This window comes from Hippopotamus amphibius, chromosome 1, assembly GCF_030028045.1.
Source record: "Hippopotamus amphibius kiboko isolate mHipAmp2 chromosome 1, mHipAmp2.hap2, whole genome shotgun sequence".
NCBI classification, from domain to species: domain Eukaryota; kingdom Metazoa; phylum Chordata; class Mammalia; order Artiodactyla; family Hippopotamidae; genus Hippopotamus; species Hippopotamus amphibius.
In genome coordinates this window covers 167,669,859-167,690,245 of record NC_080186.1, presented here as the reverse complement: position 1 = coordinate 167,690,245, position 20,387 = coordinate 167,669,859, and the positions used below count along the sequence as shown (strand labels likewise).

General features: G+C 35.5%; 1 protein-coding gene and 1 pseudogene across 4 annotated transcripts in view; both read right to left on the bottom strand.

Moving 5' to 3' along the window:
• Positions 1–20,387, bottom strand: part of AFF4 (ALF transcription elongation factor 4) — a 97,593-nt gene that overhangs the window by 62,849 nt on the left and 14,357 nt on the right. For 3 of the 4 annotated variants that reach the window (XM_057735245.1, XM_057735256.1, XM_057735237.1), the window contains exons 2-4: positions 6,538–6,664; positions 3,567–4,361; positions 1,762–1,806 (exon numbers count right to left, since the gene is read on the bottom strand). In XM_057735245.1, the coding sequence (XP_057591228.1) occupies positions 1,762–1,806; positions 3,567–4,361; positions 6,538–6,660 (963 nt within the window). In that variant the 5' untranslated portion in view covers positions 6,661–6,664. Of the gene's footprint in view, positions 1–1,761; positions 1,807–3,566; positions 4,362–6,537; positions 6,665–7,130; positions 7,223–20,387 lie in introns of all 4 variants that reach the window. The other variant, XM_057735227.1, reaches the window with a different exon arrangement.
• On the bottom strand, positions 19,089–19,915 carry LOC130853422 (60S ribosomal protein L7-like; annotated as a pseudogene).

The window sequence follows — 20,387 nt, the reverse complement described above, 5'->3', positions numbered from 1 at the left end:
AAGAAGAAGGAGAAACACATTTCTCCTTTGTAAATTAAAGTTTACTTTAGAACGATGAAAGAGCAAGAAAGTGTATGGCTTAGGGAAACCAGTTTGGCAAAAGTGGACAATCAGTAGTGGAAGAGGTTAAAACTTGCCTGTGGACAGCCTAACATTTAAAATGTTAAATTTGCACACTATTCTTTCTAGGCGTCTTAGAGAGCCACTGAAAACTTCTAAGAAGGAAATCTATAAACACAAAGGATTAAAGCAAAGAATCTGGTAGCAATACAGAAGACAGATGAGCAGAGAGACTCTGGAGACAGAAAGGCAGAGTGAGGACTGTATGTTACAATTACTGAAGCTCAAAGCGGCAGAAATGGAAATAAAGAATGAACATTTTCAAGGAATTTTCAAAGTCTACTTGAAGTTTTGTGATTAAACAGAACATGAGAGAGAACTGAAAGATAATTAGGATTCTATACTCATAAGCGAGGGAGAATGGTGATACTACTAATAGAAGTTAAGTCTGATAAATTTGGCTTTAGATATGAGTCTGAAGAAGCAGGGATAAATCCAAATGGAGACCCAGCTAAAAAGCAGTTAAGAGACAAAAACCAAAACCCAAAGGAGGCCAAGGCAGGAGAGAAAGACTGAATAGCTGTCTAACAGATAAAGCCCAAAGGATGGAAGAAAATCACATCAAAGAGGAGAAAGAAAAGAGGAGCAGCTAGAAAGTGCACCCTTATTTAAGAGATAAGAGAAGACACAAGTGTTCCCAAAGGGTAGAGAATGTGAGACAAGAAAGGTGTGTGGAAAATAAAAACAATGAAGCATAATAACAGTCAAGAAAGGAAGAATGATGTTTCCTGAAGGAAAAAAATAAAAATTCTTTAAAACAGCATAGAGAGTAAAGAACTCAAATGAACCCCCTAAGCACATGGAAGATAATGACCCTGGAGGGACAAGTTCAGCAGAATGGTAGAGGACAAGTTCAGCAGAATGGTAGAGGTAAAAGAGAGATTTTAGCAGGCTAAAAGGAAGGAAAGAGAAAATAAAGTAGAAGCAGCCAACGCAAGTAGTCTTTCTAAAAGTATCCATAGTGAAATACAAGTACAGACACAAAAATTCAAGAATGTATACAAAAAGTACAATTAATATGTGACTGATGGTTTTTCTCTATTGAGCCAAAAGCAGTCACTGTCACTCATCAATTGACTGGACTTTCTCTTTTTCCAACAGACAACGTTTTCTTTTCCCAACAGAAGAATGTACTCTGGTCATGTGTCAAATTTAAACATAATCCATTAAACACTCAAAATGTGTAGTATTCAGAGAAGATCTTTCATGGTAGTATTTGACCAGTATATACAAATGAACTACAAAGCAAGCTATTTCAACACAATGGTTTGACTGGTAACTACTGAGATTTTTAGCACTTCAAATTATTAACTGATAAACCTGAGAAGGTACAGTTTATATTTGGTTTCTTCCTCTTTTCAAAGCAAACTGTTAAGACTAGAATTTGTTTTTATTTACAAACAAAACACAACCAAAAAACCCCAGCTTTTTGAGGGCAAACAGTAAACAAACCAAGTGATTCAGAACTTAAGTATGAATATAAGCAGAACTGAGTCAGTTATTTTTGATAGACATAATCAGGTTATACATGTAAGCAATCTGCTGCAGTTTCAGATACTTTGTGAAATACAGGGGTAAGGAGGGTAAGAGGGTAGCAAAGCATCACAATTAAAGAAACAAACTATTTTTTAAAAAACTTACTTTAAGAATTTCATCCACACAGCTCACATCACCAGAAGCAGATGCCTAAAGAAAGAGGAAAAGAAACATACATTAGATTTGAAGTCATTTCGTATTAGGTTTTTATCATTTGTTGCAGATTTAACATTATTAGAAATGAAATTAAAATTAAAGGCATATTTAGTATCCCACTACTCTAAGAACACTAATTAGAATCTTTGGACTAATTTCCTTAAATACAAATTTTCAAGCACTAAAAAAACTTTAATTACCAAACTATACATGACTGGAAGAACTTTATACTTAAAAAAATTTTTTTTAGGAAATCTTATCTTGGGACTTCCCTGGTGGCGCAGTGGTTTAGAATCCGCCTGCCAATGCAGGGGATGCGGGTTCAATCCCTGGTCTGGAAGATCCCACATGCCATGGAGCAACTAAGCCCGTGTGCCACAACTAGTGAGCTTGTGCTCTAGAGCCCATGAACCACAACTACGCATCCCTCGTGCCACAACTACTGAAGCCTAAGCCCCTAGAGCCCATGCTTCACAGCAAGAGGCCGCCACAGTGAGAAACCGGTGCACCACAACAAAGAGTAGCCCCTCGCTTGCTGCAACTAGAGAAGGTCTGGTCACAGCAACAAGGACCAAACAAAGCCCCCCCCTCCAAAAAAAAAGTAGCCCCTGTTCTCTGCAACTAGAGAAAGCCTGCGCACAGCAATGAAGACCCAAAGCAGCCAATAAATAAAAATAAATTTTTTTTAAATGCAGTTTTTTCAGGTGACCAATTTGTCAAAAATTTAAAAGTTGATTTACATACAAAATATACCTTGGACTGAGATCATCATTTCACATAAACAAACAGAATAAAACTAATATCATTGAAAGATTATTTGTCTGGAACTCGATGAACATTTTCCATAATATTTCTTAAATCATGAAAGCTAAGTTTATTCTGAAGCACAAACAGGAACTGGAGACCTACAGTGAAGTCTAACTCTAAGCATCATGTTATATTGTTTGAAGAAAGATTTACTTTTACTGTTCTCTTAAAGAGGAGTAATTACATGACAAATGCCACAAACAATGAGTTTCCCAAGGCCACAAGAAAGATTTTCAAATGTCCTCAAAGCATTTTACCTATCCCTAATCCTTCCCCTCACCATTTTAAGCTATGAGCTATGATTTTCAGCTACTGATATTACTTAAAAAATTTTTTATTGCAAAAATGACTGAAAGATAAAATTTCAGCCATTTCACAACGAATGCTCACTTCTTTGGTTATTCTGAATAGCATGTTTTGGTATGTAGTTATAAATACTGTAAATTTCAAACCACCACTATGCCTGGAGCAGCTGCCTCAAACCTTTAAGTGTAATCACAGAAAAGGATCATGGCATCCAAACTATAAAACATTACCATCTCCATGCACCCAAAAAAGTTCCAACATTCACCACAATGAAGCATGCCCACATCTCACTGATGAGTATCACAATGAGAACAGAAGTAACTTTTTTTTAAAACAAAAGAGCAGAAGCTGTATTACTCTATAAAATCAAAATGAGGAAATCTAAGGTATTGACACACCATATTTTAATTCTATAACTGACTTATCATTTTCATATTTGAGAATGACTAACATTTTCTCTACTGCTCAAGAAGGGTAGCTAAGAGATCTATGGATTGATTCACTTGGGAGTCAATCACAAGTCTTTCCTTAAACTTTTACATTCCTTACTATTAAGACAAAGAGTTCAAGTTCAATCATAATTTCAGGGTAAACTGCTTCATATAGTTACAACGTTAAAAAGCTCTAAAGGTGCCACTTACATCCAACGGTTGGGAAGGTATTTTCAGCTTGGTGAGATGTGCTTTGCTGCTGGGCTTCAGTTCAGTCATACTGTTGCCATGAGATTGGCTGCTGTAGTGTTCAGAGGACAGCTTTGGTTCCATGGATTCCTGTCCATCCATGGGCCGCACATAGGCAGTGGGTTTCTGTAACATTGAGCTGGACTTTGACATCAATGAAGGTGGGAAAGACTGATTTGAGTGCTGCCCACTTGAAAACGGTACACGGGAAGGAGAATCCCAGTTTGCATCAGGGTCCCGAGGTGATTTGGAACGCTGATGTTCCTTGCTATGGTGATCATTCCCATGAGACCTGGAATGACTGGAGCTTAATGAAGAAACAGCCTGGGGTTTTCCAGGGCTGGAAGAGCGTGACTTGGAGTGTTCTGATCCATGCTGGCCTTTTTTCCGGCTACTGCTCCCACCACTGCTGTATGAGTCACGGTCATGCCTCTGGCCACTACTATTAGTGCCACCACTGGCACCTGCACTGGCCCGCTGGCTACTGTGTCCACTCTGTAAGCCTGAAGACCGTTTCTGAGACTGAGAAGTGCTGGGTGCAGGTCCTACTGGAGTCCATTTGCTACTCTGATGAGAGCTCGCATGTCTCTGTTCAAAGAAATTTGGGTTAGATTTTTCATCTGCTGTTGGCGGTACTGTAGGCTTGGGAATTGCAACAAGCTTTGGTATAGATCTGTCTCCTATGAAATCCTTCATTTCATCGTAGTTTCCAAGCATACTCTGAATACGACTTGAGAGCTTATCTTCTTTGCTAGTCTACAAAAAAAAATGAAAATTAAATTATAAAATTAGCATAACTAGAATTAAAGGATGCTTCTAAACTACCTTTACAAACTTCAAATGGAAAGGCACTTTTCAAAAGGAGGTCTCATCTCATATCTTAAGGTTAAAATCTCAAAGCAAATTCCAAATACATATTTTTTTATGGTGAAAAAAATGAACTGAAAGTGAAAAACCTTCATGTTAAAACACAAACATCCTAGAGGACACTGATAAATATATACAATAGACTGAAAGAGATTTTTTAAAAATACAAATTTCACCAATAAATATATTGGAACAGTAGTAAAAATCTTTTAAAGAGCAGGAAAAGTAATTATGCCTTTATGTAATTAAGTTCCAAGTCAGCAGATTAGCCAATACTCATATTTTTGCAGTCTAGGAAAACATCATATTCCTTATAATTCAATGTTATAGTTAGAAGCAGAAATAAAAATTTAGTGAAACAAGTTATACCTAATTGACTGTTTTTTTAGTTCTTTCTGTTACTGTGACTCATCACATTAATGAAAGTCAACAACAAATTAAGCAACAAATTAAGCATGGAAAATCCACTGATAAAGTTTTAAATCTTGGCTATTAATTCTGACCATCAAATACCCTCACTTTTGAAGTCAACAGTATATACTTTAAGTTTCAAGATTTATTTTTGAATAATAAGGTCCAAGATATCTACAAACTTTAGGACTCTTCCACATTCATATACATGAAAGAAAAAAAATTAACTGATTACATTAAAAAGGAAATTAAGACTTTAAAATAAACAAACAGAAAAGCCTGAACCACCACTATTTATTTTGAGGTTGGTATGAATCAGTGATGACTTTAGATTATTTGAAAATCAGTCTGAGAGGTAAATCTACAGCAATTTAGTGACAACATTAAGATCAGAAATCAAATGCAATTCATTGCAACGTAATTACAAAATAAATGGTAGTATGATTCAAAGATTCTGGACCAAACTCCTGTTTTTTTTCTTCAAAATTTGTCTTTAATCCTAAAGTTCTGTGTTACACTCATAAATGATGTCAGTATAACTGCCCTTCATTGAACAATCCTTAAAAGTTCTGAATAAATGGCTTTTTATAGATCTCACAAATGGTTTATACAAATACCAAATGTTATAAGGGTAAACCCAGGATATGTTGTTACATTTGTATTTCATCAGAAAAAAGTCTAACACACTCTCAATCTCATACTATAAAGCCAACAATGGTCACTAGTGCTGCAATACACAGTATTACAGCTATTATACACAGTATAAGCCTTTAAATTATAATACTTCCAATGAAATCCAAAGCCAAATCAAACATTAGAGAGACATTTGTGGCCACTACAGCTGCCTTAGCGTCATCAGATTCAGTGTTTTCCGTAATCCCAAATCAAGTACAATGATAGTTTAAATAAACCAAAAACAATTTAATTTATTGAAGATGTCTGAAAACATGCTTTAATCTAAATTTGATATTGTTAATTAAGCATTAAACATATAGAAAGAAAATCAGAGAATTTAGTATATGATAACAGAAAAAGAACCAGATTGATACTGAAGACACATTTATTCAAACTTACTAATAGTCACTGAAACTTAGTAAACTAAGTAAGCAAATGGCAAGAAATAGGGAGAAACAAAAGAATCTATGAAATATATTTGTCTTTGACTGATGTTATACCCAAACAGTCTAGGAAACAGTAGATGATATGTATTGATTCACAAACTTTTAATTTAGTTCAAGGCTCAGAAAGGTGAAATGCCTGCCCAGGGTTAGTGGCAGAGCCAGGAAAAAAGATATGAATGTTTGAGCTGATCCAGACCATACTTCAAGAGTACAGGATAGCGGTGGGGGTGGGGGGTAGTGAGGATGACTTTAGGGCACTGGTGATGCTGTATTTCTTGATTTGGGTACTAATTATGTGAAGTTGCTCATGTGGTGAAAATTCTTTCATCTATAACATTTATTTTGTATACGTTTCTGTATGTATGTTACACTGCAATGAAACGTTTACATCAAAAAAGTACATTCTATTATGAGGAAAGGAAAAAATGTTAAAAGGTCTAACATAACTTTCTAACATAAAAACTCACATTTAAACATTTTAAAAGCAAAAAATGTCACGTTATAGGGGTAAAAACATTCAAAGGACAACTTACAACTTTGTATGGCTCAGCAAAGAGAGGAGAGCTAGGTGGGAAGGCGTCGTCGCCCTGCTGAATTTCTTGATTCCGCCTTTCCCGTTCTTTCATACGCAGCACATTCCGGTCTTCACGGTTCATGTTGCTATGAAGAGAAACACAACTTTTACATCACAAAAAGAAAAGGAAAAATTAAATGTTCTATACTCAATTTGTCAGTTTAATGCTTCAATCGGAGATTCCCTTTCAACTTTCAAGTAATAATAGGCATTAGTATTGAAGTTGGGTTTTGACAATGGTTTTATCAACTAAACCAACAGTGTCTTCCATAACTATCCAGACAGGAAACACTAGCCCAGAATATTAGGATCCACCTTATTGAAATATTTAACCTTATGATTAAGTGTTCTGCTAGCTAAAAGTCAGCTAAAACTTATATATTCAGAGGGAAAGTAACAGTTAAATCCATAATTCTTAATATTTCCTATAAGCCTTCTGTGGCTTCCTATTCAGAAACCTAACTATTCTTTGCCATTAGAGGCATACAACCCACTGCGACCTACCACCCCCTCCCCCCAGGGTACAATCCTTTTCTCTACTTTGGAATCTACCTTATCTTGATTTCTTTTTGTCCCAAACACAGCTTCCTTGGTGTCCATCCTTATGGCAGTCTGACCTCAGCTTTGCTGTTGCTCTAGATTTCCTAAAAAATGACATTTCTGCTCTAAATACATTAATATTTCAATTAGCACCTCAATAAATGGCAAAACTGAGGCTTTCAGCAATAGAATCTAAAATTAACTTGGGTTAGTAACAGTAGTGGAAACTGTATGGAAAAAGAAAAGGTCTTTTGGAAGAACAGGTAAATGAGGGTATCATTCCTATAATCATGACAGTATGTTGTATTTTCACTAAGAACAAACCAAGGAAAATATTTACAGCAGCAAGAATTTTGGTTGAATAGATAATAATGAAAAATGTTGTCAAACCCTAGGACAAAGGATCATCAGGGACTCTACAACACACTTCCCTGGAGATAGAGTTAATCATCTGTCCTGGTTAGGTTTTGTTTTGTTTTGGAAGTCCTGTTGGAGGCCAAAGGGAAAAAACCAGGTTATACTGTGGAGTATTTCCAGCCTTATGATTCATAAATCAAATCAAATCAGAAAATTAAAGTCAATCAGGACTGGGGGAAACTATAATTGTAAACTGAGGATGGACAGCAATACCAACATATTCTCGAGGACTTTTATAAGTACTAATAAACATACAAAGATAAAACTTCCTGATTTGCACAATTTAATATCATGCAAATAACGCAATTTAGTGTTTAAAAAAATGCTCTAAGTGTTCAAATGTGTATTCAAGTTCTTTCTTATATGCACAATTTTCTAATAAACTTATAAAGGAATATAAGCTATTTTGAGGTTATGGAAATAGTGCGTGCTTTCTTTGATCTCCCATCAGAACCAAAAAAACTATGATTCTTTCTTTAATAAATACCATAAAACATCTACACTTTGGTATTCAGAGAATAAAACCAAAGAACATTTATTACCCTCCAGCACACCTGAACCAACTAATAACTGTATATCACTAACAATCAAGTTTCAAATAGACCTCTAGAGCTATGGTGCTGCAACATAAGAATGTATCTCCATCTGTCAGGGTCCATGTTAACTACTGATTTCCTTACATTTCCTTAATTTAATTCTCAAAAGATCAGAAAACAACAGAAAGGCCTTATTTAAACTATGATTTAATTTTATGTATTCAACAGCACTAAAATAATCATGCAAGAAACACGTGAACATTTACTGCAACAACAGAGGATTCCCACAATAAAATTCCTCCCATAATTTAATAATAAAAAACTTAGTTTTCTTAAACAATAAAAGTCATCACACTGAATATTTCCTCTTTTAACAAAGCTGCCAAGAAGCTCATAATGAAATTAAATGATTGCTTATAAGAACTAATATTCCAGTTGTAGCTTTTATTCTCTAATTTTTTTTTATTTAACTTATCTTCACATCTAATACGTCAGTTCTATTTTTTTCCTCCTGTCTTTCAACATCAGTATCTCTGCCTAAAATAAAGTTTTCCCCAAAGCAGTAATTCCAGTAATTCCACTTGAGCTGCCCTAAAATTAATATGAAATTTTAATATGACTCAGTTTGAATTATATCTCTATTGTAGTGGCAAAACTATTCCTCAGGACATTTGCAACTACTCTACTGAAACAGGATTCAGTAAAAAATAACAAAACGCTATATCACAACAAAATCTGACTACTAGATAAAATAATTTTTAAAAGAAAATTAGCAAGTAGAAAAGAGGTTCTCCATCTAAAATTTTTAATTACTTAAGGTAAATTGTTTAAGTACCATCCATACTTAAGTTGATACATTACAAATTTTTTCTTCCAGTTTTATTGATATAATATCCAGCACTGTACAAGTTTAAGGTGTACAGCATAATGATTTGATATATATCATGAAGTGATTATCAGAGTAAGTTTAGTGAACACCCATCATATCATATAGATACAAAATTAAATAGAAAAAAATTATTTTTCTTATGATGAGAACTCTTACGAGTTACTCAACTCATATAAAACATACAGCACTGGATATGTGTATAAAAACAGTTGATTGAACCTGGTGTACCCCCAAAAAACAAACAAACAAAAAAAAAACATACAGCACTATTAATTTTATTAATCATGTTGTATAGTACATCCCTAGTACTTATTTATAACTGGAAGTTTGTACCTTTTGACTCCCTTTATCCAATTCCCCCAACCCTGACCCCCTCATCTCCGGTAACCAAAAATCTGATCTCTTTTCCTGAGGCTGTTTTTGAAGTATAATTGACCTATAACACTATGTTAGTTCCTGTTACACAACAAAGTGATTTGATATTCCTATACATTTGAAACTATCACCACAATGAATCTAGTTAAGATCTGTCATCATACAAAGATATCACACAATTACTGACCATACTCCCAACACCGTACATTTCAAACCCCTGACTCATTTACTTTTTTGCAACTGGAGTTTGTACCTCTTAATCTCCCTCACCTGTTTGTTTCTTTTTTAAGCTCTTTATTGGAATATAATTGCTTTACACTGTTGTGCCAGTTTTTGCTATACACCAAAGTAAATCAGTTGTATTTCTACATCTATCCCCATATCCCCTCCCTCCCGTGACTTCCTCCCACCCTCCCTATCCCAGCCCTCTAAGTCATCATCCATCATCAGCTGATCTCCCTATGTTATGTAGCAATTTCCCACTAGCTATCTATTTCACTTTTGGTAGTGTATATATGTCAATGCTACTCTCTCATTTTGTCCCAGTTTCCTCTTTGCCCCCCCCCCCACACCGTGTCCTCAGATCCATTCTCTACATCTGCATCTTTATTCTTGCTCTGTCACTGGGTTCATAAGTACCATTTTTTTAGATTCCATATATATGAGTTAGCGTACGGTATTTGTTTTTCTCTTTCTGGCTTACTTCGCTCTGTGTGACAGTCTCTAGCTCCAACCACCTCACTAGAAATAACTCAACAGCATTCCTTTTTATGGCTGAGTAATAGTCCATTGTATATATGTGCCACATCTTCTTTATCCATTCGTCATTTAGGTTGCTTCCATGTCCTGGCTACTGTAAATAGTGCTGCAATGAACACTGTCGTACATGTTTCTTTTTGGATTATGGTTTTCTCTGGGTATATGCCCAGGAGTGGGATTGCTGGGTCATGTGGTAGTTCCATTTTTAGTTTTTTAAGGAACCTCCAGACTGTTTTCCATAGTGGCTGTACCAACTTACATTCCCACCAACAGTGCAGGAGGGTTCCCTTTACTTCACACCCTCTCCAGCATTTATTGTTTCTAGATTTTTTGATGATGGCCATTCTGATCGGTATGAGGTGATACCTCATTGTGACTTTGACTTGCATGTCTCTAATGATTAGTGATGTTGAGCATCTTTTAATGTATTTGTTAGCCATCTGCACGTCTTCTTTCAAGAAATGTCTATTTAGGTCTTCCGCCCATTTGTGGACTGGGTTATTTGCTTTTTTGGTATTAAGCTGCATGAGCTGCTTGTATAATTTGGAGATTAATCCTTTGACCGTTGCTTCGTTGGAAAGTATTTTCTCCCATTCTGAGGGTTGCCTTCTTGTCTTGTTTATGCTTTCTTTTGCTGTGCAAAAGCTTTTAAGTTTCATTAGGTCCCATTTGTTTATTCTTGATTTTATTTCCATGATTCCAGGAGGTGGGTCAAAAAGGTTCTTGCTTTGATGTATGTCATAGAGTGTTCTGCCTATGTTTTCCTCTAAGAGTTTTATAGTGTCTGGCCTTACATTTAGGTCTTTAATCCATTTTGAGTTTATTTTTGTGTGTGCTGTCAGGAAGTATTCTAATTTCATTCTTTGACATGTAGCTGTCCAATTTGCCCAGCACCTCACCTGTTTCTTTCCTTCCCCCTCAACCTCTCCTCTCTGGCAACCACCTGTTTATTCTCTGTATGTAAAACTCTGTTTCTGTTTTGTTGTGTTTGTTCTTTTTTTTTTTTTTAAGATTCCATATATAAATGAAATCATACAGTATCTGTCTTTGTCTGATTTATTTCACTTAGCATTAATACCTTCTAGGTCCATCCATATTGTTGCAAATGGCAAGACTTCATTCTTTGTTATGGCTGAGTAATTTTCCATTATATGTATTTATATATCACATCTTCTTTATCCATTCATCAACTGATGGGAACTTCAGTTCCTTTCATATCTTGGCTATTGCAAATAATGCCACAGTGAACATAAGGGTGCACGTATCTCAAGTGTTTTCATTTTCCTCATGTAAATACCCAGGAGTGCGATTGCTGGAGCATATGGTGGTTCTATTTTTAATTTTTTGAGGACTCTCCATACTGTTTTCTTTAGTGGCTGCACCAATCTCTATTGCCACCAACAGTACACAAGGGTTCTCTTTTCTCCACATCCTCGCCAACACTTGTTATTTGTTGTCTCTGATAATGGCTATTGTGTGTGAGGTGATATCTCATTGTGGTTCTGATATGCATTTCCCTGATGATTAACAATGCTGAGCATCTCTCCTGTGCCTCTTGGCCATCTATAGGTCTTCCTTGGAAAAATGTCTACAGATCCTCTGACCATTTTTCAACTGGGCTGTTTGTGTTTTTTTACATTGAGCTGTATGAGTTCTTTTACATTTTGGATATTAACCCCTAATCTGATAGAGCATTTGCAAATATCTTCTCCCATTCAGTAGGCAGCCTTTTCATTTTGTTGATAGTTTCCTTCACTGTGAAAAAGCTTTTTAGTTTAACATAATCCCATTTATTTTTGCTTTTGTTTCCCTTGCCTGAGGGAATATATTCAAAAAACATTACTAAGACCAATGTCAAAGAGCATACTATGTTTTCTTCTAGAAGTTTTATGGTTTCAGGTCTTACATTTAAGTCTTTAATTCATTTTGAATTTACTTTTGTACATGGTATTAGAGAGTAGTCCAGTTTGACTCTTTTGCATATAGCTGTCCAATTTTCCCAACACCATTTACTGAAGAGATTGTATTTCCCTCACTGAATATGCTTGTCTCCTTTGTCATAGGTTAAATGACCATATACATATGAATTCATTTCTGGGCTCTCTGTTCTGTTCCATTGATCTATGTGTCTGTTTTCATGCCAGTACCATACTGTTTTGATAGCTGTAGCTTTGTAGTATGGTTTGAAATCAGGGCACATGATACCTACAGCTTTGTTCTTCTTTCTCTTCTTCTTTGTTATGGCCATTTAAGGTCTTTTCTATTTCCATACAAATTTTAAAATTATTTGTTCCAATTCTGTGAGAAATGCCACTGGTATCTTGAGACTGCACTGAATCTGTACACTGCCTTGGGTGGTACAATCATTTTAACAACATTAATTCTTTTAATTCATGAACACAGTATCTCTTTGTGTCTGTATTGTCTTCAATTTCTTTCATTAGTGTCTTATAGTTTTCTAAATACAAATCTTTTACCTCCTTAGTTAGGTTTACTCCTAGTATTTTATTCTTTTTGATGCAATGGTAAATAGGATTGTTTTCACAGTTTGTTGTTCGTGTATAGAAATGCAACAGATCTCTGTATAATAATTTTTTATCCTGAATCTTTACCAAATTCAATAATGAGCTCTAGTAGTTTTTTGGTGATGTCTTTAGAATTTTCTATTTATAGTATCATGTCACCTGCAAACAGTGAGAGTTTTACTTCTTCCTTTCCAATTTGGATTCCTTTTATTTCTTTTTCTTTTCTGTTTGCTGTGGCTAGAACTTCCAATACTATGGTGAATAAAAATGGCAAAAGTAGACATGCTTACCTTGTTCCTGATCTTAGAGGAAATGCTTTCAGCTTTTCACCATCATGTTGTTACCTGCAGGTTTATCGTATATGACCTTTATTATGTTGAGGTATGTTCCCTCTATACCCACTTTGTGGAGAGCTTTTTATCATAAATCGGCATTGAATTTTGTCAAATGCTTTTTCTGTATCTGTTGAAATGATCATATAACTCTTACTCTTGAATTTGTTAATGTGTATAACACTGGTTGATTTTCAGATGTGGAACCACCCTTGCATCTCTGACATAAAACTCCACTTGATCATGGTGTATTAGCCTTTTAATGTATTAGTGAATTCAATTTGCTAACGTTTTGTTGACAATTTTTGTATCTAGGTTCATCAGTGATATTGGTCTGTAATTTTCTTTTTTTGTGTTGTCTTTGTTTGATTTTGGTATCAAGGTAACGCTGGCCTCAAAGAATGAGTTCAGAAGTGTTCCTTCCTCTGCAATTTTTTGGAATGGTTTGAGAATGATAGGTGTTAATTCTTCTCTAAATGTTTGGTAGGATTCTCCTGTGACGCCATCTGGTCCTATACTTTTGTTTGTTGGGACTTTTTAAATTATTGATACAATTTCATTACTGGTGATTGGTCTGTTCATATTTTCTATTTCTTCCTGATTCAGTAAAATTCAAAACAATTTTAAATGAAATTCTATGGACAAAAGGAAATGCAAAGAAATACCTGCAACTTTACTTAGGTTGGTTGCTGGTAAAGATAATGGTGTAGCAATTTCATTGTTACAAGGCTGAACAAATAAGTAAATATAAATATACTGAAACCTTTAGGGAACCAGGGATCCTACCATGAGAAAAGAGAAACACAAACACAGAGTGGAATAAGGAGAAAGAGAACCTTTGGAGATTAGAAAGTAGTACTATGAACTCATGTTTCTATTAAAAATAAATAAATTATATATAAGTATATATACATACACATACATACATACACACACATATTGTGTCTCTAGCTTTGTCCACTGAGACTCTAGAAGCAGTGACACTCTGGTAGAAAAGAAGCATCCTCAGCACCCAAATTTTATTTTCTAATATCATTCCCTGCTAAAATGGAACAGGAATTCTTGGGGAAACAGATAATTCCAGACCACAGCAAAGAAAGTAAAAAGTGAGCCTAAAGCATCATGTTGTAACGTAAGAAAGTGCTCAAAAACAGATACAGACATATCAAAATGACATGAGAACAAGCTTGAAGGGGCTCTCACTGGTCAAATTTTAAAACATGAGCATCAATTGAACAAACAATGGAATATAACAAATTGAATAAAAAAAGAATCCCTGAGAATTATACCCAATGTTTTGTAAAAACCTTTAATGGAATATAATCCTCAAAAAAACCAGAAACACTACGCTATACATTTGAAACTAATACAATATTGTAAATCAACTATCCTTAAAAGAAAAAAAAAAAAATCCCTGAGTCCACAGCAATAATAGCAAAGAATAAAATAAAAAGACAAAGCAGGGAGCAAATGTACTTCTTCACAGAAGCATGCCAACTAATAAATGTAGAAGAAATGAAAGAATTAAAAAATTCCTTTTTTACAGCCACTAAAGCAATAATTGAGGCAAGAAACATCAATAAATGCTAAAACCATTGGGTGAAAACTTGGGGGGGCAATGGGATATTGAGTATCACCCCACAGGCTATTAAGTACAAAGAAAAAAATCTTTAGAGAAGTAAACACTACCCATAATCAAGTGATCAGACTTATATCAATAATGGGACAAACTGTTATCATGTGCCTTCCAATGTGATGCACTAAAGACATATCACCACCTTAGTATTCTACCTGCTAAAAATATTTAACTGGAATCTAATCATGAGTAAGCAGACAAACCTAAACTGAGAAACATTCTTCAAAAGTGGCCTGGAAATAAAATCAAGATTAAACAAATGAGAGCTAATGAAACTTAAAAGTTTTTGTACAGCGAAAGAAACCATAAACGAGACAAGAAGATAACCCTCAGAATGGGAGAAAATACTTGCCAACGAAGCAACAGACAGAGGATTAATCTCCAAAATATACAAGTAGCTCATGCTGAGTCAAAGGATATATGCTATATTTTAGTGTATATTTTAGTGTATATCACTATACTGCTTTTAAAAAGATTGTGTTAATTGACAACCCACCAATGGAGTATGAGACTGCCCTTTAACCATGCTATTTTCGATCCCAGACATTATGAGTCTTAAAAAAAAAAATTCCGTTATTTATTTCATTTATTCAACAAATACATGAGCCTGTCTACTATTTCAAGGCACTGTCCTAGAAGTAAGAGATAAAATGGAGAATGACTCATAGATGGTCTTTGACCTTATAAAGCTCATAGTCAACTGCATTCCACTCAATTTCTCTAACAGACCACACATCTTTTCCATGTGCTACTTAGCCATTCGTATTTCTTTTGTGAACTGCCTATTTATATCTTTTGCCCATTTTTCTATTAAAAGTGATAGTCTTTTGATTATGTAATAACTATGCTTTCCCAACCTGCCCTATATCTTAGCTAAGGAATATAAGATTAGGATTAAGTCTTATGCTAAACTGCATCCTAACTCTACTGACCACCTCCTTTAAGTCTTCTGCCTCTTCTTTCAAGATCACTCCCAAACTCTACAGGGCAGGCCATGCCTAAACTCTCCTCAATCTAAGATGAAAATCTCACACTGTGGTTTTCAAAATTTGTCAACACTCTCTCCAAGTCTCTTGATTTGTTTCTGGATGGCTTTTTTTTTTAAATTCATTTAGCTGCACCTGGTCTTAGCTGTGGCACATGGGATCTTCATTGCTGCATGCAGGATCCTCAGTTGGGCATGCAAACTATTAGTTGCGGTATGTGGGATCTAGTTCCCTGACCAGGGATCGAACCCGGGACCCCTGCATTGGGAGCTCGGAGTCATAGCCACTGGACCATCAGGGAAGTCCCTCTGGCTGACTTTTTGACTTTCACCTTGACCTGCATCTGTTCAGCCTCTCTGGAGTTTTCCATTCTTTATTTCTGTGGACTAACTATAATCAATCTAAATAAATAATTTTAAACACCTATACTACAGACAATGTGCTATATATATCTTTACTTCTCAGTTACCTAGTATCCAAAGAGACTGAAAGTGAATTATACTATGGACTACTACTGGGGTACTAAAGGAAGGAAAGCGCTGGCTTTGATAGGCAGCTTCTGCTACCCACTGCAGTTATTCTGTCTTATCCACCCACTACTAGCAGCTCTGTCCAAGTGAAACTGCATTTATAGTGGAACTGGACAAATTCGAAAAAGGTTATTTCTCAGTCATTTATATCTCTCTGAAGATCCTTAGGACCTCTTGGGAAAAAAAGGAAGGAAATGAGAGAGAGGTTAGAATAGCAATCTCAGGGAATTCCCTGGCAGTCCAGTGGTTAGGACTTGGAGCTTTCACTGCAGATGCCCCTGGCTGGATCCCTGGTCAGGGAACTAAGATTCCACGTGCCACGTGGTGTGCTCCCCCACCTCCCAAAAAAGAAAACGAATAAAGGGTAAAACAAAGAATGAAGAGTGACTGTAAATGGACACAAACAGATCTTTTTAGGGTAATGGAAATATTCTGCAATTAAATTGTGATAGTTGCACATTCATAAACTGATTAAAAATCACTGAATCGTGCACTTAAACACAAGTGAATTTTATGGATTGCAAATTATTCCTCAATAAAGCTATTTTTGAAAATAGAATAAAGAAACCTTATCTTTGTCAACTCTCCCTTTATCTTCATGACCTTATTAATGGGGTTCAGGCCAGTGCATTCCTGTAAATAATTCAGGCTCCCAACCTTCTGCTCAAACTGCCTGTTTCCCTATCAGAAACGACTGAGGTCTCACATCATTAAAATAATCTGGTGTTATTCAAAAGATAAAGGATATGAGTAGAATAGTATAGTCTCTCAGGTTTTGATACACTGAAATGAACAACACTTTAATAATTCAACTAGATCTAATGGGTATAGAACACTTGACAAAAGCAGAATACACATTCTTCTGTGTATTCTAAGTGCATGCGGAACGTTCTCCAGGATAGATTGTATGTTAGGTCATAAAACAAGTCTAAATAAATCTAAAAGGAATGAAATCATACAAAGTATGTTCTTGGATCACAATGGGATGAACTTAGAAGTCAAGAGTAGAAGGAAAATTGACAAATTCACAAATATATGGAAATTAAACAATACAATCCTAAATAACCAGTTGCTCAATGAAGGAATCACAAGAAGAAGGAAACCCTTTGAGATGATAAAAACAAACCCCCATACCAAAACTTATGAGATGCAGCTAAAGCCGTGCTTAAAGGGAAATGTATAACTATTAACACTGATACTAAGCAAGGAGAAAGATCTCAAACCAATCTTAAGAAACTAAAAAAAATTAAAAAGTCAACTAAGGTTTCCTAGGTGGCGCAATGGTTAAGAATCCGCCTGCCAATGCAGGGGACACGGGTTCAATCCCTGGGCAGGGAAGATCCCACATGCCTCGGAGCAACTAAGCCTGTGCACCACAACTATTGAGCCCATATGCTGCAACTACTGAAGCCCATGAGCCTAGAGCCTGTGCTCTGCAACAAGAAAAGCCACGGCAATGAGGAGCCCAAACACCACAACAAAAAGTAGCCCCCACTCGCGGCAACTAGAGAAAGCCCACATGCAGCAACGAAGACCCAATACAGCCAATAAATAAATTAATTAATTAATTAAAAAAGAAAAAAGTCAGCTAAACCTAATGCAAGCAGAAGGGAGAAAATAAATTAAGATTAGAGAAGAAATATAAAGTACAAAAATAACAGAGAAAATTAGCAAAACCAAAAATTGGTTCTTTGAAAAGATCTAGAAAATTGAAAAACCTTTAGTTACAATGATTAAGAAAAAAGAGAAAGAACTCAAATTACTAAAAGTAGTAATGAAGAGGGGACAATATTACCAACCTAACAGAAATAAAAAGGATTATTAAGGGAATATGATGAAAAACTGTATGCAAAGTAGATAACCTAGATGGAGTGGACAAAATCCCTAAAAAAGACACCAAATTACATTATTCAAGAAGTAATAGGAAGCCTGAATAGACCCATAACAAGTAAAAAGACTGAATTAGTAGTCCAAAAACTGCCTATAAATAAAAGCCCAGAACTGAATGGCTTCATTGGTGAATTCTAACAAATGTCTAAAGAAGAATTAACACTAATCCTTCACAAACTTGTCCCATAAAACAGAAAGGGGGAAACTCCTTCCAATTCATTTTGTAAGGGCAGTATTACCTTGATATGAAAACTAGACAAAGACATTACAAGAAAAAAAACCCTATAGATCAATAAAAACCTTATCATATATACATAAATAAACTCAACAAATAATAACAAACCAAATCCAGCAATATTATAAAGGATTATACACCATGACCAAGTGAGGAATGCAAGATTGGCTTAACATCCAAAAATCAATTAAAGTAATACACCATGACAATAGAATAGAGGACAAAAACCAAATGACCATCTCAACGGATGCAGAAAATGCATCTGACAAGTTGCAACATCCCTTCTTGACAAAAACACTCAACAAACTAGGAATAAAATAGAAGGGAATTTCCTCTAGCTAATAAAGTGCATCTACAAGGAAAACACAGCTATCATATTTAATGGTGAGAGACCAAACGCTTTCCCCCTAAGATCAAGAACTAGACAAGGATGTCCTTTCACTACTTCTATTCAATACTATATGGAGGTTCTAGTCAAGTCAATTAGGCAAGAAGTAGAAATAAAAGGCATCTAAGCTGGAAAAGAAAAGTAAAATGATGATTTTGTACATAGAAAACCATAAAGAATCCACTAAAATTCTGTTAGAGTTAACAAACAAGTTCAACAAGATTGCAGGATACAAGATCAATATACAAAAAAAAAAAAATTGTATTTCTATATAGTAGCAATAAATAAACCAAAAATGAAATTAAGAAAACAACTCCATTTACAATATCATCAAAAGGAATAAAATATTTAGGAAAAATTTAACGAAAAGCAAAACACTCTGAAAACTATAAAACATTATTGAAAGAAATTAAAGAACACCTAAATAAAAGGAAACAATCCTATTCATGGATTGGAAAATTTATTAAGATGAAAATACTCCCTTAAAATACCCCCTACAAATTCTACAGAATCCCTATCAATATTCCAGCTGACTTCTTTACAGAAATCGACAAGGTGATACTAAAATTCACATGGAAATTCAAAGGATCCAGAACAGTCAAAACAACCTTCCCTGTTGTCAGTATCTCCACCTTCTACAAAATGAGTGGTCTTTTTCTTCATTCCACCTCGCAGAGAAGATAATTTGAAGGGCCACAGGAAGTTGTTTGCTTCTTTGAAACGTTTTCTAACAGTATAGATCTCATGAATCAAATCTTCCACACAGGTGAAGCCAAATTTACCAAGAGATGGAGCAATCAACGCGTTATCTGTCAGGGCAATTCGCTTCTTGTTGATTTTGCCATAACCACGCTTGTAAATTAATTCATTTACTGACCTCAGGTTTGGGTACCCCCATGCAATGCATGGTTCCACGATTCTCAGTTAACTGAAGCCTTGTTGAACTTCACAAAGGTGCCAGTGAAGATCTGACGGAGGCGAAGAAGCTGTAGCACCTTTCGCATCTTTGGGCTCACACCATTGATACCTCTGATCCTGATGACAAAAGCCAATCTGGGTTCCATAGGTAGACAGAAGTTGCCAGCTTTTCTTGCCATCCTAGCCATTCGGATTTCAATTCTGTACATCTGCCTGTATTCCCTGTAATAGTGCCTAGCTTTTTCATGGATAAGCTTCCTCCTTGCCTTTTGAAGCAAGGGCAAACTTCTTTCTCAGGAGCTTGATCTGTGAAATTCTTTCGCCTTTTCTTAAGGATTTCTAGCACAGCAGGAACTTTCTCTTCTCTTCTGCACCCTCCATGGTTCCAGCCGGGAAAGAGGACTCAACCTTTAAAAAGGGTACACTCTAAAGACTCTGAGCCTTTTTAATTCTCAGCATTATGCTGAGGTTAATCCATCCTGATACATGCAGCTATAGTTCATTTATTATCCACACAATTTACTTATCCACTCCCCAGATGATGGATATTTAGGTAGTTTCCCCTTTTTCTGCCATTACAAACAATGCTATAATGATCATTTTTACACATTTCTTTTTGTACCAATGAGTGAGAATTTTCCTGGAGTGGAGACACCTACAAGTGGAATTGCTAGGTTGCAGGGAATGAGCATCTTCAATTTTAATTGCTATACCCAAATTGCTTTTTAAAATGTATCCAATCACTATTCCACATTCTGTTTCCAACTTTCCAACATTCTGTTTCCAACCTTCCAACATTCTGTTTCCAACTTCCCACACTCCACTCCTTTCCAAGATCACAGTGATTTGCAAG